This window comes from Odontomachus brunneus, unplaced genomic scaffold, assembly GCF_010583005.1.
Source record: "Odontomachus brunneus isolate Ranch 3 - 2012 unplaced genomic scaffold, Obru_v1 Obru_scaffold_066, whole genome shotgun sequence".
Classification (NCBI taxonomy): Eukaryota; Metazoa; Arthropoda; class Insecta; order Hymenoptera; family Formicidae; genus Odontomachus; species Odontomachus brunneus.
In genome coordinates, this window is record NW_022639516.1 from 1,572,563 (window position 1) to 1,594,192 (window position 21,630).

At 43.6% G+C, this 21,630-nt stretch overlaps 3 protein-coding genes and 1 long non-coding RNA gene across 21 annotated transcripts; 2 read left to right on the top strand and 2 right to left on the bottom strand.

Moving 5' to 3' along the window:
- LOC116846589 (myotubularin-related protein 3) lies at positions 1–8,944 on the bottom strand. Of its 4 annotated transcripts, none has more exons than XM_032820634.1 (16): positions 8,649–8,944; positions 6,570–6,629; positions 6,080–6,394; positions 4,975–5,161; positions 4,715–4,893; positions 4,419–4,620; positions 3,754–3,944; positions 3,446–3,641; positions 3,180–3,365; positions 2,891–3,055; positions 2,543–2,793; positions 1,948–2,187; positions 1,574–1,862; positions 1,328–1,435; positions 1,042–1,226; positions 1–918 (listed from the first exon to the last, which is right to left on the bottom strand). In XM_032820634.1, the coding sequence occupies exons 3-16, from the start codon at positions 6,385–6,387 to the stop codon at positions 555–557; spliced, it is 3,051 nt and encodes a 1,016-aa protein (XP_032676525.1). In that variant the 5' UTR covers positions 6,388–6,394; positions 6,570–6,629; positions 8,649–8,944; the 3' UTR covers positions 1–554. The 4 variants fall into 4 exon arrangements, with proteins under 4 accessions (XP_032676525.1, XP_032676521.1, XP_032676522.1 ...); XM_032820630.1 differs by having other exon boundaries at positions 8,346–8,944; XM_032820631.1 differs by lacking the exon at positions 8,649–8,944 and adding an exon at positions 8,025–8,175.
- LOC116846592 lies at positions 2,790–3,956 on the top strand. Its single transcript, XR_004378523.1, has 2 exons — positions 2,790–3,031; positions 3,222–3,956. It is a non-coding gene; the product is annotated as an uncharacterized LOC116846592 (long non-coding RNA).
- Positions 8,945–9,669: 725 nt separating the features above from the next.
- On the bottom strand, positions 9,670–11,292 carry LOC116846591 (protein OPI10 homolog). The gene is made up of 3 exons (XM_032820637.1): positions 11,091–11,292; positions 10,739–10,868; positions 9,670–10,631 (listed from the first exon to the last, which is right to left on the bottom strand). Exons 1-3 carry the CDS (start codon positions 11,118–11,120, stop codon positions 10,198–10,200), a joined length of 594 nt encoding a protein of 197 aa, XP_032676528.1. The 5' UTR covers positions 11,121–11,292; the 3' UTR covers positions 9,670–10,197.
- Positions 11,293–12,952: 1,660 nt separating this feature from the next.
- Positions 12,953–21,624, top strand: LOC116846572. 15 transcript variants are annotated; one of them, XM_032820562.1, is made up of 15 exons: positions 12,953–13,344; positions 17,148–17,248; positions 17,512–17,665; positions 17,747–17,910; positions 18,715–18,788; positions 18,885–18,994; positions 19,108–19,322; positions 19,438–19,546; positions 19,748–19,851; positions 19,969–20,032; positions 20,119–20,194; positions 20,291–20,518; positions 20,735–20,843; positions 20,956–21,184; positions 21,426–21,624. In XM_032820562.1, exons 4-15 carry the CDS (start codon positions 17,765–17,767, stop codon positions 21,564–21,566), a joined length of 1,605 nt encoding a protein of 534 aa, XP_032676453.1. In that variant the 5' UTR covers positions 12,953–13,344; positions 17,148–17,248; positions 17,512–17,665; positions 17,747–17,764; the 3' UTR covers positions 21,567–21,624. The 15 variants fall into 15 exon arrangements, with proteins under 15 accessions (XP_032676453.1, XP_032676459.1, XP_032676455.1 ...); XM_032820568.1 differs by having other exon boundaries at positions 17,515–17,665; XM_032820564.1 differs by lacking the exon at positions 12,953–13,344 and adding an exon at positions 13,410–14,050.
- Positions 21,625–21,630: the final 6 nt, after the last annotated feature.

Below are 21,630 nucleotides of genomic sequence, written 5' to 3' on the forward strand. Positions count from 1 at the left end.
TTTTTTTTTTTTTTTTTTTTTTTTTTAAAGTAGACGTCAATCACAGCCTGTCCATAAACTTGCCACTTTCAGCATCCTCAGTGTGGAGATACCTAGAAACAGGTAAGCTCGGAGGATCTCTCCTTTTTTTCAGAAGAAGCCGGAAATCTTAGTTCGAGATACTCCTAAGATATTTACAACCTCGTATACTGACCCTATCTCGCGCTTTTCCACCTCTCCTTCTTTTTCTGTCCCTCTTCCCTCTGCAGTCTTGATAGACCGCAGTGTGTCTCTCCGTATACCCGCTATACATTTCTTCGCGTACAAATCATTATACTCTAGCAATAAATATTAGATCGTTTAGGAGAATCTAGACGCAGTAGTTAGTCCGTGTATCGCGTGTGATTCGACGCAATACAAATCCGTGTAGAAATCCGACAATGACGAGAGCGTTGCGCATAGAGGACGACGCTCACGGCGTTCGATCGGTAAGCGGGGGCTATATCCCTAACGGGCCTCTTCCCCCCGATTTTCTCTTTCTCTTGCTCATATCTTCCTTGCGAGGATCAAATCTCTCAATTTGCCGTGGCCGCCGCGACGGACGGTTGCGCTTTCTGATGCGTTGCCTGCAGCAGGTTGTCGCAGCAAGTGTCCTTCGTCGTGGGCAAATTCTTCATTCTCAGGCACGTTTGTAACGGAGGTGATAGCGTTGTCTCTGTTGGATTGCCGCCGTTAATCGCTGTTGGAGGCGTCACCTCGTTTTCGTTCTCAGTCTTGCCCTGATGTTGACGGGCATTGCATTGGCAGGAGCTCGTGCTGTAGGGCGGTTGTAGCCGCGAGAAACAGTCGCTGCATACCCTCACGGGATTGTAAAGCTGCTCGCTAGGCAGCGGGATGAAGTTCTCGGAGCAATCGGCGCAGAAGATCTTGCCGCAGCATCTGTATGCGACACAAACGGTGTGTTGTTTCCTCCTTGGAGCTTTCTTTTTTATCTTTATGTAGCGTGTATTTCCGCAATCATTAGCAAATCTAGCGTCTACCCGCTTTGCGCGAAATGCATACCTGCAGTGATGCTTACGTCTACCGAGCCAGAATTTCGTGTTACATCCCATGCACTGAGTCACAGCGTGATCGGGCACCCAGAGGGTAGGCGCCGGAGCCAACTCATCCACGGCTTCCCATGACATATCCGATGGTAAGGACTCGCCGTGTTCACCAACACTCCCTACAGAATCCGGTAATGACCCCTGTGCAAGTCAATCGCGTGAATTTTGCAATGAAATAAGATACGTAGGAGGCATAAGAGCTAAGAACAGACAAGATCTATCAACTGAGGAATTCTACTCACAATGTCGTCGATGCGATCGGTATCTATATTATGATTGTGATTGCATACTTGTTTCAGTAGCGCCAACCTTGTCGTGTGTAATTCCTTCCTTAAGGCTTCTTCTTTAAGCTACAAAGAACAATTAGGGAGTTACATTATTTACTTATTTATAGTTCGATCGATATATAATGAATATACAACACGTCGCTCGTATTCGTACTCGTCTGAAACTCGTTAAAGTAAGGTGATAAATACATTTTCAAGTACCTTATGCTCTACGATAATTTGTTGTATTCGCATTTGGACGTCGCAACATATAACGGGAAGACCATCAACGTCATCCAGCCAGTCAGGATTATCTAGTATAACGTCCTGATGGGTTGGCGAAGCTGGGCATATGCTACTGGGAGTTCTTGATATCAATGGGGCACTAGTATCACTCACGTCACTACCCTCGTTGTGATTGCGACTGCACGACGAGCAGGCGACGGCGCGTCCTGTAGTGCCGGTTTCGATCCATGGAGACACGATATCTCGTGACAAATTCGCCTGTGACCTGCAAATTTCCGACATATCTTACGAACGCTCACGAATAACTTATCCGTCTATTATAGTCGGGCCAGTAAAGAGTATATACTCACACTTCCTTCTCGTCATTTGTCGCGGGCACGACCGAGTCATTATTGGGTATCAGGGTGTCGGTGGAGCTGTCTACCGACGGGTTGGCGGGAGAGTCGCTGGATGTTTGATTCGCGTCGCATTTCTTTAATTTAATATCAGTCTCCGATAAGCTTTCGCTCGCGGCCCGATTCTGATTATCGTCCACGTTCTTCGCATCCTTCTGATCCGTTTCAGTCTCAAGCGTCAGAGAATCGAATTTTCTGCGAAAGAAACAGGAGATACTTGTGAAATTTGAGGACCACATCAGGTTGCGCGCGCGCACACACACATACACACACAGCGGATAAAAGAAGTATTTGCACACCTCGTCTTTCTCGGGATTTTGGAAAAAATACTTTATTCAAATTATGTCAATATACAAATGAAAACAGTTCCAACAGAAGCACACACATACTTGGAAATAATATCTCTTATTCTTGGTGTATACTTATCTCAGAAAACAAAAACAAAAATAAGAAACGGATTGTGCAAATACTTTTTTTTTACCTACTGTATGTTACGCGCAGAGACTTGTCGACGCCTCTGTTAGTCCGCGACTGAAGGTCGATTACATACTTCTCCACGGAAATACTTGGATCACTAAGCCTTCGATGTAAATAAGCCGCGTGATCGGGTGCGTGCATGAGGTCGCCGTATGATCTCGTCTTCGTCATTTGCCCCTGCGGCTCTTCGCTGTCGCCACCTTCGATGTCTATTATCGTTATCCTTTGTTTGTCGTCTTTGACACCGAGCGAGGATTCCATTGAACCTAAGTATACCTCAGACCATAAGACGAGGTCGCGCACGTTACAACTTGGCCACAATACCTGGTAATGTGGAAAATAGCATATAGATAACGCGAATTGTTTAGCACCGTATAGAATATGAAATCATGTTATAAGTGTGCGATACATCGGATCTTACTTGATTTTTCAACGGTGAATACAAGTGATTTACAAACGAAGCGGAGTTGAGGAAACGCCAAACGGAGAATGTACGTTCACGTATTCTCAATTGCCGCCTTTCCTGTCTAGTGTTACATAGGAATGTGCCGAACAGCTGAGAGTACGTATGTTGCGCCAATTTCACCTGAATACAATGCACCGCATGAGAAATCGTAATAATTTCTGAATCGCAATTATAAACACATAATTAATAAGTAATAGAGATACAATTCATTCGAATCTGCATTCGAGTTTCGGTTTATACTTACAAGATATGCAGCAGACATTTGGAAACTACACTGAAATTGCAGAATCAACTGATGGACGCAATCGAGCCACTGAAGGAATACTGGGCAACGTTCGTTGGGGTCGTCGCAGCCAATAGTCTGACCGCATCTGTCTGCGAACTTGTGTCCGAAATCCAACCATTCTCTCTCGCATAGAACTTGGAATCCCTGAACGCCCAGAACAGAAGGGATCAGCACAAGGAATAAACACGAGTTGTTACTTATCGCTGTCTGTTAAAAGCACATACCTCCATAGTGCGATAATATGGATCGAGCAGTATTTGTGCCAACGCCACAATCTGTGACGTCCTGTCCCACCCGTCGCTGCAATGCACTAATACTGGCCGACCGTCCCTCTCTATCGCGGACGCCACGGTGACTGCTGCTCGTAACAAGCCCGACATATGTTGCAACCATCGCGTACCTTCCAGTAAACTCAGCCAACTGCAAAGAAAGAGTTGGATTAATAAAGAATCAGGATAGTTTGTTAGAAATTATTGTTCCAAATGAGACTCATGGAATTTGTTGCCCAGTTCAACAATTTGAAGACACTCACTTTGGTTGATCCGCGTCCGAAGCACAGAGCTGTCTCAGCGCGTGAAAGCTCTTCCGTATCGAGTGAATGTTCGGCAAATTCATAAACTGTATGTCACAGCTCGGATAATACTCGGGGCATTCGCAACCGCCGCCACGTGCCCGATTCGCCACTGCTGTCGTATATGATCTAGCGTCGACGATTAAAACTTTCTGCAAAATGAGCATTATATATCTATAATTAATTGCTCACCTGTTTAAATATCTGATGTGAAGATGTGACTCGACTTATTTTTCGATTGGGAATGGTGCTAGATACGAACTATCAATTTAAATAATTTTTAGACGTTATGTAAGATATGTTTTTTTAAGCAATATGAAAATGATTCATCTTCCAGATTGGTGTCGTATCTTTCATGAGTTTGTTTTCGACATTTCGTGAACATTTTGTATGAGAACAAATCCATGAAGAACGCGACACTAAACCGAAAGTTAAAAAAAGCGTTATGTAAAAGAGAATTCATACTTTAGCAAAAAACAGAATGACAGAACTCAATTAGAACTTGAACTGATAGAAAAGAAACTTTAACACGCGTGTTGATTAATATCTGATCACCAGCGCGAGTTCTGATTGACTTCTGCTTCTCTATTTTATATTAAGATGTGATTTCTCTCTAAAATCCTTACCTTAGGTGGATTTGGTGTAATTGTATCGTCACCGGCGTCGGAGTATGTAATAGGTGAATCTATCATCGTGCTTTCGCCCTTATCATAGTTACACGCGTCCGAGAGAGCCCTCAGAAGATCTTCGTCTTCGGAACTTCTCCAGCCGAGCCAACCAACTTCTGGTTGGCTACTGCGAGCTATCACGGCGCCGTTATTCACATGCCTTGAAATGCGCAAAGATTACAATAATCAGATAATAAAACGAGTAAACAAGTATTAATTATAAATTCCGCGTTTGACGTAAGAATCACACATACCTCCATACAACGGCTGGAATTCGTCTGGAACTTCTAAATTTGGCAACAATCTCGAGGGTTTGGTCGGAAATGCATGCAGGAACCAAAAGCTGTAACGGATAGGATGGACACATCCTGTAATCCTTATTTATTTGACTTATACGCCATGTACCATGTAAATTAAACTTCAGTCGCTCGACCTAGAAGAGAATTTCGGCATAACACTTGTACTGGCATAGTTATTAGCCAACAGAAGTTAAGAGACATGCGTGTTTTCTTACCTCTGAAGTAAATGTGACAATATAAGAACTATTATCTTTCCCAAGCCTAGGATAATCTTTCCCTTCTTCTACAGACCATGCATAGTAGGCGAACGCAAATATATCCTCTACATTCTTCCGCGGATAGGTCACTTTGTGTAATCGTTTGTACCACTCCAAACAATGCTCGTTAGTGGAAAATGCACAGCTGGAACATTATCAATATTATTCTGGTTAAAGGAGAACACCACAGTAGAAATTTCAAAAAATCAATCATTTTCTAAAAGATTATATTGCATTCCCTATATTATTACACTTTCTGATAGATTATCTAGGCAAATTAGTTAAAGATTAGTTGAAAGTCGACGAAGTTGGGGAATTTGTGAGAGCGTTGCGGAAATGCGTAAGATATTAAGAGGGAGAAACTTTAAATGCATATCTCTCGAGACTATCTTTTTAAAACTGACTCGGAAGATATTTAGAAAGCTATTGATCCGAACTTAACTTCTATTTTCACGGTAAATTCTTTGTAACCGATTTTCTCCTTTGTGTGTATGGATTTTCTTTTTTTCCAAAAACTCACTGAGAAACATACAAAAAAGTGACTATGTTCGGTCGAAAATTTATAACCTTTTTTTTTTTGTAAAATCTGCCATTTTGTGAAAACAGAACTTTTCTTAAAATTCCTACGTACAAATGAAGTTAATTTCATAAGTTAATTTATAAACATTTTTATTTTATTGACTTCAAATTAATCATCTGGACAATGTAATGTTTCTCAACAAAGGCCTTATCTTATGGAACCTAATTTATCAAATAGAATATATTTAAACAATAACATGAGTCTTTCTAAAACATACACTAGATACGTACAAAATGACGAGTTAAAAAAATATATTGTTACTTAAAAAAAATTCCTTTTTCTTTTTTTGCCCTCACTGTGGTGTTTCTCCTTAAAACAGTCACGGATATCAAACTATTTTGGTTCAACTCAGACACATCTTTCAGTGCTAGAAGAGTGCTTCAAAATGAGAATACCAATGATACGAGTTCTATGTCTCATGTGTGCTATGTATTTCTTACTTTTACTGAAATTACGGCAACAACAGAAGATCAAGGGATATACCTTAAAGAACGTGCGTCCTTGCACCCGATGTGCAAATAGAAAATCTCCTTGACTTCCAATTGCTCGATCAGACCCAAAGGTATATTGTAACATGTTTGGCTTAACTGCAAGTAGAGTCTGTAATTCGAAAGCGCCAGAACTCCATCCGAGGTGCGTCCTAGTGCCACGACCGATTCTCCGCTCAGCGGTGTAAACGGCACCGTCAACGTTTCGTCCTCGCACTCGAAGTGTGTGTGCTTGGGGAACAATTCTGAGGCGTGTAGATGGCATATGGACTGCAAACTGGTCGGCTCTTCGGAGCTGTCCATGTCTGCTCTACAATAAGAAAGCGATTAAGCGCTCATTTGTGTCGGATCCGTGCGGCGCGTTTCAAGCGCGTTTCCCGAGAGAAGCGGAAAAAGGAGGAAAAACACGCTTATTGTCTTATCTACTGCGCCGTTGTCTCATTGTTCTCCTCATATCGGCGCGAGTCGATTCAAGATCTACTTACTTAACGCGAAACTTTATCGACGACTGTCTGACGCCCCGAGATTAAGATGTCCCGTGTCTCCTGTAACACACATCAACAATCTGCAATGAGATGCGCACGGTCCACCCTGCATATGTGTATGTTCGTAGCGTCAATATTTACATTGTCAATATATGCTCAAGTGCGAACATTGACACACACGTAGGGCATGCTACTTTGTGTGTTTACACAATCGTAGGCCGAAAAGCGCAAGACCGTGCGAGAGGTTAAGAAGCATTCGTTTTCGTAATTTCGTCACTACTCGCGCCCCTCGCATCGTCGGTTGGGTGACCTATCGACGTTGTATCGACTCGACGCCGCGGTTGTCACGAGCGATACTCGTCAGCTGTGCGAGTCACCGACAACTGTCGTTAAAATAATGTAAGACACCGCCATGGGACTATTTGTACTTGAACGTATGTCCTCGTGTTCGGCGCGCTTTAATCGCAGTGTCATCGTGCGGCCAGCCAGACAGACAGACACACGGCGCGGGGAAAGCAGGTCCCGCGCCGCGACTGACGCTCTCGCGCCCGACGGACGTCGTGTCGATTAGCGCTAATTCCGGTCGACCGACTTTTTTTCTGTGTACATTATTAGAGGTGGGATCGCAGCGTAGAAAGGGAGCACGCAAGTGAGCGAGAGTGGAGAGAGAGAGAGAGAGAGAGAGGGGGAAAGAGAGAAGAAGAGTCATTAACGCGAGAATTAATTGTCAGTTCCGATTCCGTCGCTCTTGCTGCAATTTTGTGTACGGCCGCGTTCGGAACTCGACACTGCCAATTTCGTCGGCCGCTTTCTAATGCACTACCTTTTACGCTTGAAATAAATCGAATTGTACACATACACGCACATATTCAGACGAAACTCGCGGTATGCCAGAGATAGAGAGGAAGAAAACTCCATGAAATTCGTGTGTGTGTGTGTGTGTGTGTGTGTGTGTGTATGTATGAGAGAGTGCAATTGAACGTTGATTAACCTTTGTTGTTGCTTTACGCGTTACGTTACTCCGACGACGTGCGTGTGCAATAAAAATGTGTGCGAGATACAACGGGGGGGATCCACGATGAAATACGCACACTGAAACCTTGGAATTCCAAAAAATATCACCGCGAGATACAGGCGCGAAAGTGCAAAGCGCGGAACGAGATAAGCGTATAATAAGCTGATTCTATTATTTATCACTTCTTATGCCAGGTCTGCTCGTTCCGTCTACACCCTCTGCACTTTCCCGTGCTTCCTCCCTCCGCTCCTTCCCGCCTTCTCGTCGGCCGCGACTACGCTCGTTTCATTTCGAATTGCGGGCGGAATACAACACGCGGCGCGGCCGAGAACGGGGCCTGATATTGCGTCTTCGCGTTGCAACTCGCGACGCGGAACAACACGGCGCAGCGGGCGATGCAATGCACTATCAAGTGCGCTGTTATATCGTGCATGCCATACCGTATATTCCAACCCGCTTCGTTCAGTCTTCCGCGACGCTCGGTTCGCTCGGCCTTTCCTTCGCGCTCTTACTATTACGCGACCGAGAGCCGCCAGATCGGCGACATGTGTCAACCTTGAGACGCGTGTCGTTCTCAGCCGTGCTGAGTCGCGAACACGTCGCGTAATTACTCGCACGATTGCTCGCTCGCTCTCTTTTCCTCTGTGTTTCTCTCTTCCTCACACCTTCGCTGTCTCTCTTTCCACTTCGGGAATGAGAGAGTACGTAACCACGCGCGACGTCGCGCGTACGCATGCAAGTAAGGCTCGCTTCTTACTCACTTCTAAATGACGAGGTGTCCCACGCGATAGACGACGCACGTCTGGCTATATTCCGTTCTCACACTGTATTCTCTTCTCTCTCTTTCTCTTTCTTTCGCTCTTTCCTTCTCTCTCCTTCTCATTCGTCTGTCCTCTCACGCGGAATCCATCAGCCAACCGTGGCGAGACGCGCGTGAGCTGAGCGAAGGGAACAGACGCCACGGCACTAACGACGACACTTCTCCGCGATGCGGGACATCATCCTCACGGGCACCACCACCACGACGACGACGACGGCGATGCACAAGAAAAGAGGCTGATTACGGGCGACAGTGTGCGGCGAGGTCGAATGTCGGCGGAAGCAAGCACGCGGTGGCGGCGACGGCGACGATCAGCAGTTCTCATTACGACGGCTGGCTCATGGGAGCGCGTGGTCGCGTTGCCTTGTCACGGGACGGGATGCGCAATCATGGTGTCGACGGCAGAGTTTCGTCGCAACGACGACAACAGCGACGATGATGACGAAGATGGTACGTGTTGACTGATAACGTAAGACCCGTAAGACTAAGATACGCACGTTCCTCGGATCTTCGTAGGAACGAGTGTCTCACTCATGACCGCGCACCACCGACGTGAAAGCCGTCGACTACTGACAGGACGCTCTATATACGCGAGCTAAAAGGCGACTTCCCATGAACTCTTGTCCGATACGACGTGGCGCTACAGTCGGCTTATTAAAGGTTACAACATATCCAATAGGAGAATTTGTTTTCCAGTCATTTCAGGAGATATGTCTTCCTATTGGATACGGAATATATAGTAACAGTCAGCATAATAATATTACTAGATTGTTTTCCAGTAAAAGACAAAATCATTTAATTGGCTAGATATCATCTTTAGATGAAACAATTTTATCTCTTGCTAAGAAGCAATTTTAATCAGTCAATTGTTTATTTTTTTATTATACTTCCTATAATTTTGTTTTTTTCTCATTCGCCATCAAACTTAATGTACTATAAATGTTTCGACGTCAATCGGTGATTGGTTCGTTGAGTTTTGGCAGTGATAAGATGCGGGAGGCCAATCATCAATTTTTTCCATAGTGGATCGTGTAAAAAAACCTAATTTTGAAGATATTCACTTTTCAAGAGTTTATTGAGGGAAAAAATTTGTGATCGTTTCCCTGAAATGTTCTTTAGCGCACACACATACTTATTATTCAAGTTAGGTATACTATTGTAAATTTCCAATATTGTCAGTACACTTCAAAACATGTCGCTCAAGTATATTGAGTACTCGTGGTGTAATACGGATGGAGTGTGTAATAATGATTAATTTAAGAGCATTAAAACAATAACTCGTATATAATAGAGAAAAATTGAGATCATAAATTACAATATACGCATATGTATACATTGTAATGAGTTGCGCAAATTTTATTAAATCAATCTCTTATAGAAATACCATCTTGATAGCTGAATTAGAAATTCCAACAAACCATAAATTATGAATTACAAATTTCATCTTTGACGTTAATGTGTGTCATAATGTCATAATGTGACATTGTCTAAAAAATTGAAATACATACAATAAATTGTAATTTTGTACAAAAACTCAAGTAACTGCCACTTATTTATTAGTGGCAATATACAAATGTTTAATTTTAGACAATTCAATATCTTGTAGTAGCACCAAAAACACAAATGCATATTCACAGTAGTTGTGCTTAGCATTTGCCATAACATTGTTATGGAGTGTATATAAATGCATGTTTGCATCATCAGTGCAACATCAGCGTCTAGATCATATGCGGAAAAATACATATCCTGTGTTAATTTATATTCTAAAAAGCTCTATCACACTTTATTCCTGATCACATGTTCTTCCAAAACTTTGAATTGTGTTGCAACCGCCTCTGAAACGTCTCGTACCATCCCTGCACTGATGACAGAGGCACAAAGTTCTCTGTTGGATTTGGCGTCATTTGCGCCTGAGTCACTGAGAAACTTGTCACATAGTTCATAAAACTGGTTAGCATCTTCCCAGCGAATTCTATGGAATTGTTAGTTGTAGTGGCAGCAAGTGTAGCTGCTTGCTGCTCGATTACTATCAGTGGTTCCACAGATACTCCAATTTGAGCTACATGTGAGATCTTGCCTATCCCAAAGATACCCAAATTACTGTTCTCGAATTCGTGATTCTTTTTCAACGTGGATATCTTAAAGATAGCTGATGGCTTAATATTGGAAATATAGCCGAGAAACTGCCAGTTGGGTGGTGCACTAGGATCAGGCCAGCTAAAGTACACTGTGAACAATTTGTTTGTCTGAATGATGGATTCTGCTGTGAGGAAAGACCTCACAGTTTGTATGTTTAATTGTTTGTAAAGAAGTACTTGTCCTTATGTTTTTTACCTGCACCCCCCATGCCATCTGGGAATGGCACGGTACCAGTCAGGAAGACCACAATATGATTTATATTATCAGCATCAGGCACATTGGTTAAGAACTGATTCTCTCCAACTTGTTGGAAGTTGGTTTGAACCTGGCAAAAAAAGAAAATATTTATCACAGAATACATCTATGCTGCACGAATCGATACAACTACAGAACGTAACGGGACGATAACAGGTGAGTTGACAAGATGTTGCTCTGAAGAAAAAAAAAAATGAAAAGCACCGTATATTTTCGTTAATCGCATGGTCTGAGATAAATTTAAGATTGACGGGTGCAGTAACACGCGCAATTGACATGAATTTGTACTTACGAGTCGTCCAGCCACAAGTATACCGAGCATTTTCGGGATTCATCTAGATCATTCTATCGTGTTGTATTTATCGTAGTACATCGAAGCAGCATCACAAGCACTATGTTAACTTCGGGATCGTGCTACTAATCACTACTAATGCACCGAGTGGATTACATTGTAGTACATTGTTCACCACGAGATGTGCTACTAAATAGAATGGAAACTTCATGACGCTAAGCTCAGGCCTGTTCTTTGTAGCTGCACTGCTAAACTGGGTAGTGGCGTTGAGATATTTAATTACCACATATCGAACACACTGGAAGCCACATTGAAAGAAGGAAGGCACTGCTAAACTAGTGCAATAAGTTAAGCTGCGTTTGGAAACGTCACTCGAGTATTCTCCCTCTCTTTTTATCTCACTTTTGTATTTTGCTCACTCCAACGGCTAGTAGTAATCACTAGTAGTGTTGCACACAGGTGTGTTTCCGAACGCAGCTTACGAGTAAGAAAACTTGTCTCATTTTAATTTATTGCACCAGTTCAACAGTGCAGCTACAAAGAACATGCCGTCCTCTTGCACACTTTCGTCATATATTGGTTTGGTTCGTGCACTTGATACGCGTACTATATAGTAACTTTTTATTAAATAATCTTAATATTGACAATGCATATCAACGACGATGCATTCAATCGATACAATAAGTATTCTTGATCAGTATTATACTAACTTAATATATCGTTATTTATATACTTCGTCGATATTAAGATTATCTAATAGAAAGTTACTATTTAATACGCGTATCAAGTAACGCACGATGTAAACCAAGCCATTATCTAACTTTTGGTCCACAACTTGGCTACGTTCGGAAACGTCACTCGAGTACTCTTCCTCTTTTTTTATCTCACTCTTGTATCTCGCTCACTCCAACGTAACGGTACACTTTGATGGCTGCATTCCGAAATTCACTGCCAGTACTGAAAATCTATAGTTCATGTCACGTATACTATAGATTTTCAGTACTGGCAATGAATTTCGGAACGCAGCCGGTGACGTTTCCGAACGCAGCCCTTGCTTTAATCTTTAAGCTGTAATAAATTGATCAACCACAGTCGATTATTTAAAAAATAACGAACTGTGGTTGGTCAATTTCTTACGACTTAAGAATTAAAGCAAGGTTGTGGACAAGGGGTAATTCCATTCTCACGATTCAAGAATAATCGATTGTGATTGGCCTATTTACTTACTGTTTATTTCTTACTACTACTCCTACTGCCATTATAGACGACGCATAAAAGTGGCTTATAGTTAATCAGAAGATCTATTTGCGACCGCATTGTACATATTTCTTTAGATCGTTCTCCAATAAGGAACACTGTGTTACTATGGCATTGGGCATGCATTACATAAAGCTATTTTATTGGTCATTTGTTATCTTAGAAGATATCTTAAATAACGTGTAGCTAATAAAATGATTTTATGTAACACAATGGCCTGTATTCTGAGTTCTCTTTTCTTAAAGTTATATACTTAAACCTCTTGTCCACAACCTTGCTTTAATTCTTAAGCCGTAAGAAATTGACCAACCACAGTTGATTATTTTTTAAATATGTGGTTGGTCAATTTATCACGGCTTAAAGATTAAAACAAGGTTGTGGACAAGGGGAAAGTCATATATTTAAAGTCAAAATAATGTATGCTATAATAATGATTGGTGCAATCAGGCCTTAATCAGCCGACTGTACTGAATGCACGCCATTAGTCAAATTACAAAAGGCACTGGATAAAACAGTCTAGACAACCTTAGGGCTTGATTCATTGCGGTGCGTTCTATGCGAATTCCCCGCAAACGTCACTCATGTGCCGTTATGTATCACTATTCGTTCGCGACGCGTCGTACTCGATCGCTACGTCGTGCTACGACTCGAATCAAACGCGTCTGTTCGATTAATTCTCTCACGTGGGTGGACCGTGGTGCTTAGGTGGGCAGAGATGGTAGAAAGCGTGCGAAATTAAGGCGAAAAAGACATCAGTAGGCAAAAGCGGAGCAAGTGTGTCGCATTGCCGCTCTTCGTCGCGCTCCCGTATCCGTCTCTTCGTAAAAAGACGCGCGCGAATTCTCTATGCGAGCGAGCGAGCGAAGCACGCCTCTAGAGCGTGCTCTAGCTCGTTATTTCGTTGCCGATTGCGCAAATCGCCTCCGCGATTTCCGCGATCTCCCGACAAGACCATCACCCCGATCTCGATATCGCCACACATGAGTATTATCTTTCTGTGAGTATTGTTACAATAATCTCGAAATGCATGCGTCATATACATACATGTATAGATTCGAGATATTAGACTGATAGAAGGATCTTTTCATCTGCGCTCTATACATTTAATCGATAGAGAAAGGAAAAGTAATTTTTTCTCCCCGTTGATTTGATATGTCTCGAGTGTGTTTTTACGTCTGCAAGACGAGACGAATGAAACTTTTGTCTGCTTCGAACGAAACAAGGTACGCGTTTACATTTTAGAGGCAAGCGTCTTCACCTCTGATCATTCGTCTCATTTGTCCAATCTGCGCGGACTCATCTTCAATTTTAATCATCAACGGACGATTCGTCGCGATTTATCGCGCGTATACGCGCCTCTGTTCGCGCGCGAAACTTCGATTTTCGAGCGGTCGACGAGCGCGGTGCCACGCCAGCTATCGCGCGCTCGAACTCTCATACCATATTTGATCAAAAACGTCGCGCGACGGCTGTGTGCCTTTTACTTGGCCGTGTTGGCTAGTGCTACGCCGCGGTATCGACGACGCGTTCTAAATGTTACCTCTCCGGCGAGGAGTCAGAGCGAGGTTAGGAGCGAGGAGAGGAGCCCTAAAAACGACAACGGAACATGGATGGGGATTGACTGATGTCATCGACCGTTCTTAAGGCGACGCCGCGTTCGAAATTTCAGCATGACTGGCGATAATCGATTTCGTTTCAGCTCGGTGTGTGTTGGTGACAAGTTGTGCTGTATACTGTGTACCATATTACTACGAAAAAAATTTACGAGGAAATAAGCGCGCGTCTAACACGACGTTATTATATTCGTAGCTATAATCACAATCCTTTTTTAGAAATCTCAGACATGTTTCAAAATTATGACAGATGTTTTAAAATTATTCAGAATGTGTTTAGGATGTACTAAAAAGTGTCTTAGAATATCCTGAGTACCCAAAACAACCTTAGGACGTTTTGTGCTATTTGGAATCTTAACCGTCGTAAACATCGATTTTTTTTAATCTATTGTTTTTCCTTCGTCCTTCGCCACGGATTCCTCTTAATCTATTATTTTTTTTCGATCTTTGCCATGAATTCCTCTTGAATAACATCATAACAAACAATGGCAAAAACAATGCGTTCGCTTTGTCATCCTGCTTCCATAAAACCTCGCGCGCTCGCTTGCGTCAGAGAAAAAACGAAACGATATCATTCGCCATTTTCGTCGCGACTACTCTCTCTCTCTCTCTCTTTCTCTCTTGCCTTCTCTTTCTCGCGCGCGCGCGGGTCTAAACAATGAAGCTCGTGAAGTGCGCGGTATGACGGTATCGATTGAAAATCGATCATGACCGCACGCGACTTTTCTGTCCGCGGGGAATGTTTTTCGAACCATAGCGCGCGCGCGCACACACGGCAGCGACCGCGACGGCCGATGACGTCATCGCCGCACGCGGTGCGGCGGCTGGTTAGGTGCACGGTACCGTCGCGCTCGAGCCAACCACAAAATTCAAGGTCCTTGGAGGAGCGCGCGAGCGCACGGAGCGGTGCGGCGGCCCGGAGAGGCCCGTGCGAACTTCACCGTGTGTGACATCACGCCTCATTGTTGGAGGTTTACGTCATTCTCCGAGTTCGCCTCAGAGTCGCGGTGCGCGGAGACGGCAGACGGGTGCACGCACGCACGTACGCACGTACGCACGCACGCACGCACGCACGCAAGCAAGCAAGCAACACGCTCGCTCGCACGCACGCAGCAACCTCCTCTCCCTCCACTACCACCTTCTCCTCCTTCTCCTGTTCGTTGTCGTCGCGGAAAAGACAACAAGCGATAAAATGTCGCCCACCCCGTCGTCGTTGAACTGAGTGAGAGCCAATCGCTCGCTCACTCGCTTACTCCAGTGGCCGTGGCGCGTAAATCGTGGAGGCGTCGATCACGGAGGTGCGCGTTAGACGTCAGCGTCGTATCGGGAACGCGCTTTCAAGGGACAACGGACACGAGCATCGCGCGCGATTACCTGAAAGAACAACCCAGTGTATTCGGCCTTCGCGGGGGAACGATGCGTTTGTCGCGGAAGCGTGTTAAACGCACGCTACGACGCGTCCGGGTCGTCGTGTTGAAGTCGTGCTAAATTGCTCAAGAACCAATTATCGAATTATCGTTCTCGCTCCCGTCGATATCCGCGCGAACTCGCGCGATTTTTCCTCGCCGTCGCAGCGAACGACTTGGCGCGCACTTCACGCGACTTCGTCATCCGTGTTGTTGCGCCGCGGTGCGTTGTCGCTCGGACCGCGCGATCCTCGACGCGAGGACGACGGCGGTGAGGCACGGTGAGTGCGCGGCCAGTGAAAATGTGATTGATCGCCGTCGTTTGCACGCGATCCTTACCTTCTCTGAGCGGGCGCGCGCGCGCGCGCGCGTGCTCGCCAGTCAGTCAGTCAGTCAGTGCGCGCTCGACGACGACACGGCTGCCGGCGCGCCTCTCTTTCATTTTAAATATAACGGTGTATAAATAAGTATGAGCAATAGCGGGAGTGCGCGGCGAGGCTCCTCGCGCCACCATCGCCGTTGATTTTTCTCTTGTCCGCGCGCGCGGATACGCGTTGTTTATCCACGCGCTCTCGCGTGTCAGACGAAGAGAGGGAAAGAGAAGGATAGAGAGAGAGAGAGCGAGAGAGAGACAGGAGAGAAAGCAGCAGGCATAAGTGAGCGTGCGTGAGCGAGGGGTGCGCATCTCGCCCCGTTGTCGTCGGATGCACAGTCGAGGACAGCTCTGACTTTTTTCATTGACGTGACGCGCTCGCTGCTACCAGTGCGTTCCCGCTACATCGTCTTCTTTGTGCCGCGGGTATGCGGTTCCGGCATCGACGGTACATACCATCAAGGTTAGTGCGCGCACCTTTCCGTAGCGTTCTCGCATCCCCGTGGGCCATCGACGAAGGATGAACGCAGGATGAACGTGGAGCGGCCGATAGGCCGAAATATACAAACGCTCGAGTGATAAGCGAGAGTGCGGCGATCCGTGGGGGGAGAATGAGTGTGGCTCTAACGAGACGCGCTGGCCAGCTCGAAGTTAGTCGTCGCGAGGCGAGTTGGCTCCGAGTGAGAGAGGTTGTGGCGTTGAAAAGCGGTAATTACTTTGCGCTCGATTCCCCCGTCGGGCCAGCCGAAGCTTTGTTCGTCTGTGATCTGTTAGAGAAATTGTTCGCGATCGACCGTGTACAACAAGCGGATGTTGTCTTCATGCACGACGGTCGCTTGGTTGGCACATAACACACTGATGGCAAATGATAACTGAAGTTCCCGATATTTCGACGCGATCGAGCTGTCCGTGGATCGTCGTGCTCTCGCGGAAAGCTGTCGAGCAGAAGCGACGGACAACGCGGTGCGACACAAGGTGGTTGCGTGTTAAGTGTGTCGTGTCTATATGTACGTACGGAACGTTCCGCCAGTGTGGAATCGTGTAGACGCACACTGTGTTATGTTGTGCTCGTGAACTCCGCGACACGTTTGTTGGCAGGGCGACTTAACGTTTCACGTGCTCTCTCTCTTCCTCGCTGTGTCCCTTTGCCCGATAACTGAAGTTTACTTTTTTTTTTCTCAATATTTTGCAAGCCGACCACGTGCTCGTTGTTCGTTCGAAATTACGCGAAACACATAAGTGCATGATAGTGCACGCTTCTCGGGAATGTTAGTGACTAATAACGACATTTTAATGACAGCAGTGAGAACATCAATTTAGATCACGATGTGTAGGATTATCGAGACTGTCGATGTTGTAAATGTGTGACAAATTAATAGGATGTTCAATATTTTTTTGTCTTACTCAGGTGAGAGCTGGAAACTATCAACTAAGGTACACAAGGACAAATTCTTACCCTTGGTGGCAAGCATTTAGTACACTGGCATGTCTGACCAAAATGTCACCAAGGTTGGTATAATGACAGTATTTAGGACAGAAAAGTTTATCAATTGCTTTTTCATTATGTCAGAAATGAAGACATCTTAAATAAAGCTCAAAAACATTAGGATGCATAGAAATCTGCTATAAAAGCTATTGTTTAGGAATTATATTTTTGATGACTATTTTCTTGATAATTATATTTTTCTAACTACTTAGTAGTAGTTGAAGTTAAAATAGTTTATCTCTTTATCTCTATCAGAAAGGTCTAATATTTCATTTCTCCTTTTCAGCAGAAAAACTTGGAACTTCCAGTTGTGAAATATACAGGCACTATCATACTTCTGGAAGCAGGCATTTAGGTTGATCATATAGTTTATATAATGAGGATTAATTATCACCAGACATTGATCAAGCAGAAACTCGACAGTCAGCTGTGCATCCTGTGTAAATATAAGTCTGAATCTTAACTAATTTTTATTTAATTAAAAATGTATCAATACAATATATCTCATTTTGATATTTCAGACACAAGAAATATACGTGATGCTGTTGTTTCCAAGTTACTTGCAGCTATATGACCAGCTGCACGATGCTGAGGACTGTCCAAATCACCATTGTACTGATGCCTGTATAATGCTCGAAGAATTCTGCATATTTGCCACAGAATTGGCGCGTCTGTGCGAGCGAGGGTAACATAAAAACTTTAGAGTATATTTGGCAGGTTCGATTTTGCTAGGTACTTTTCAGCACTTTTGAATGTTATCACGTCCCATTTATGCAGTATAACGCGGCTTCCACTGTATTATAATTTGCACCGAGTTTTATACGTTTCTACTTCCGCGCATCGATACGCGCATCGACTGTTAGGTGAAATCTGTATGTTGCAGGCAAAAAAATTGATCGTTTGATTATGATCGCGGTGGGGGATATTTTAGTGCAACGATGAAACGCAATGCGATGGCTGTCGTTGCAAAGTTATTTGATATTTGGAAGTACGTTCAATTTCGCAATGCGTTCAACAATAATTTATGCCTGCTACTATCTAGTGTATCCTATTACCACACTCTGATGAAATCCCATTTGCCAATTACGTAATTGACGTTTCTTTACCGCTATACAGGTGTGAGTCATATAACTTCATGATCCGAAATAGCCATTGTCATTTTTATCGTGAATGACAATTATTAAACGCTGTACAATGCCGGATGACGCGTATTGCCAATGATACATATTAACGGTTCGCATGCACGGTAAGAAAATCTCAAAATCAATTCCATATCGCACAGATAGTTTGGTGACTCACCCTGTAATACGTAGAACTGTATAAACGATCGGGAGTGGACAACGAGAAGCGCTCTTAAATATAAAATCTCACTGCAAATCTAGTAGTCACATTAGTAGTCGTCTCTCTTTCTCGAGTGTGATAATATCGGATTAGATATGAAATCTGAAGCTGTTGTACTATACGTGTATGTGTTTTTATTTACCTATAGAACAGCTGTTCCTATGAACGCCTCTCGCTCATTACACGGTGATGGAAAGGATACTAATCACAAAAGTGGCTCAAGTAAGTCAGCATGATTCGTTCCACAGTCGTGTATTTTGTGCACGTCGATCCATCTTTCCGAGCTAATTATCAATCAATTATTCGTTAATTGTTTAGAGAGGATGGCATATGAGGTATTTTTGGGCGGGTCTTGCAATCCAACCACCTGGAGGTCAGATATAGCGATACCGACTCTTCAGAACCTCGGAATTACTTATTACAATCCTGTAGGTTATTAACGTATCTTTGTCCCCTTATCTTTTTCTTACACTTTCCCGCGCGAGCGAATGTGCGCGTGCGTGCACGTGCTAGAGGTGATAATTGAATTGTCGCATCGTAGCAAGTGTCGCAATGGGGCCCAGAACTGATAGCTCAGGAGTACGAGGCAAAGCAAACAGCGCGGGTCTTGCTGTTCGTGATCGACAATCAGACGCGTAATAGCGCTGGCATCATCGAAGCGGCTCAACTGGCAGCTACGCGCAGCGAGTCCCTGGTCCTCGTCATTTATCCGTATCGCCAGGGACAAACTATACTTGGAGAAACGGTCTCTGTGCAGTACGTTTACCTTAACGTCAATCAATCTCTGTATACACTGCACACATGCTTGATCGAGTAGTTTTCCCTTCTCTGTTATTGATACTCGTTCTATTTATCTATTTACTCATTTCAGAGAATATTACGATTTGATGAATGGATTGTTAGTACTTCAGTACCTAATGGAGAGGCAGAGGATACCAATATTCGAGAGTGTGTCGATTGCTCTTCATTGTACGTCCAAGGTAACAGATTTCATTCCGCACTTTTCGAACAAGATACCGATGTCCATTTCTGTAGTTTGCAACGAAATGCTTGAAAACCTCGAAAATTATACGATAGAACACTTGGAGGAATGGACTTTGATCTTTTTTCTTTCAAGATGTAGCATTAATCCCCGGCAAACGCCTCAAACTTAATAATTGATATACATATTCCGTGTACAGATGCTACGCGAAGAAATCAATGTACAAGATTGCACGGACTTGCACACTGAGGATGGCATCAAACCTATAAGAATCTCGCTCACTCAAAATGGAACAGATGCAGTGTAAGTTTCATTCAATTTAATCGATTAATATACCGCCTGTATATTTTCTACAGAAAGAAAGGAGCATAAAAGTTATAATTTATAGTGATTTATAAGCTTAATATTTTTTTTTTACAGAACGTTGCGGGAAATCTTCAAGTCTATGGACGTTACTGATAGCGGTACGGTAAAACTGGGGGAAGTACGTACTCAAATGTTTTGTCGCATGAAGAATTCTACTCAAAATTTATCCACTCGATCTTCTATATACGAGTCTTTTTTTTCTAGGCTTGGGTGATGTTGCAATCGAATGCAATGTGCAATGTGTCTCTCTCTGATCTGCTCAACACGGTGAATAAATCCGGTAACGTTTGTGTATTATATTTATGTTACGTTTAGCATACACTCGTCTTGACCTGAAAAAATATAATAATCAGCACGATAATCGGCTGTTACGCAGAAACGTGCAGGAGCTTGATAGACGGATTTCCGGCGAAAGGGGACCCGACGGAACTGCGGATCAATTTCGAGCAGTTTTGCGCCCTGGCCAGCGAGTCGTCCTGGACGCGGACGAAGAGTAATGGCGTCACTTGTGAAAGTGAGATACCTTCAGTATGGAATATATTATATAGGAAGGCCTCAAATTTTCTACGCCGAGCTATCGTACATCCTTTTAATCGTTTCCTAGGTATTTCTGATTTTCAACAATTTCCCACGATCTTCGGCACTCACTGGCTGTCTATTTTTCTATCTTTCTTTCTTTTTTCGCCTTCTCCTTCCAAACAAATCTCACTTTCTCGCACCTTTCCCCGACTGTCTGCTTCTCTCGTCACTAAATTAGAAGAGTCGTGCAGAATCGGAAGTAGAGTTTGTTCGATCGATCAACTTGAAATCTTTTCCACAGATTGGACCAATTCCTTCGTACAACAGGAACCCGAGAAGAGGGACATTTATATCGGTGTCGTCAGTAAAGATCTGTTTTGGTTGGAATCTTCCGCTGTGCCGTTGCTAGAGTGAGTGTTCGTCCGACGACAATTATATTTCATCATACTACAGTACGCGATTATATTATCTTCTATCATCTATCTATCTACATTCTATCTACATTCAAACGTTCTTTTTTAGATCAATGAGATTGTCTCTCTATCGACCAAGCCTGAACGAGTACAATGTAAGGTTGTTGCCGCAAGAATTACTAAAGATGAAGAACTCGCGGCTGATCCTGTTAATAGTGCCGCAGCACTCGCGCGGTATCGCCATTATGGCGTTGGCAGCTCACTTGATTGGACTGCGCGCTAAGCTCGTCCTCTGTGTTCAAACTCTTCCTGAAAGTACTGTCGTGTCTGGTGAACAGGTATGACTAACATATAAATTATATCTGTTATGAGGATTAATAATATCTAGGATTGATATGAAATGCGGAAGGGTTAACTTTTTCAAATCTTTTCAAGAATCAAGTTTCTTGTAGTTTCTCGTACTAATGAGAGATTAATTTTAATATTTGTCTCATATTTGTTATTGCATTTATATCCTTAGACATTTTCTTTCGCGAGATGGCAGATGTAAAGTTGTCTTATTTTTGACTGACTATTTAGCTGACTGAACAAGCCAGAAAAGACTACAACCGGGGGAGGATGTACTTGTCGGACTACGCGACGCGCGAAGGTGTACCTGTTTTTCAGAATATCGCTGATGCTCTGCAACACGCGATACAATTAGTTCAAAGTCCCTGTTGACTTAATAATATTGCTCTTTCTGTTTTTTTTCTATTTTTTTTTTTTTTTTTTTTTTTACGCGAGT

Bases quoted from the DNA above. Each gene is read 5' to 3' on its own strand.
- LOC116846589 (XM_032820634.1), bottom strand. From the start codon at position 6,387: ATGGACAGCTCCGAAGAGCCGACCAGTTTGCAGTCCATATGCCATCTA. The intron at 3,056-3,179 runs GTAAGTATAAAC...CATTGTATTCAG, and splicing joins AAATGTCTGCTGCATATCTT to GTGAAATTGGCGCAACATAC. The intron at 1,227-1,327 runs GTGAGTAGAATT...TGACTTGCACAG, and splicing joins CCGATCGCATCGACGACATT to GGGTCATTACCGGATTCTGT.
- LOC116846591 (XM_032820637.1), bottom strand. From the start codon at position 11,120: ATGCTCGGTATACTTGTGGCTGGACGACTC. The intron at 10,869-11,090 runs GTAAGTACAAAT...TTTTTTTGCCAG, and splicing joins TACTTGTGGCTGGACGACTC to GTTCAAACCAACTTCCAACA. The intron at 10,632-10,738 runs GTAAAAAACATA...AATTGTTCACAG, and splicing joins AGATGGCATGGGGGGTGCAG to TGTACTTTAGCTGGCCTGAT.
- LOC116846572 (XM_032820562.1), top strand. From the start codon at position 17,765: ATGCTGTTGTTTCCAAGTTACTTGCAGCTATATGACCAGCTGCACGAT. The intron at 18,995-19,107 runs GTAGGTTATTAA...GTCGCATCGTAG, and splicing joins GAATTACTTATTACAATCCT to CAAGTGTCGCAATGGGGCCC. The intron at 20,844-20,955 runs GTGAGTGTTCGT...GTTCTTTTTTAG, and splicing joins TCCGCTGTGCCGTTGCTAGA to ATCAATGAGATTGTCTCTCT.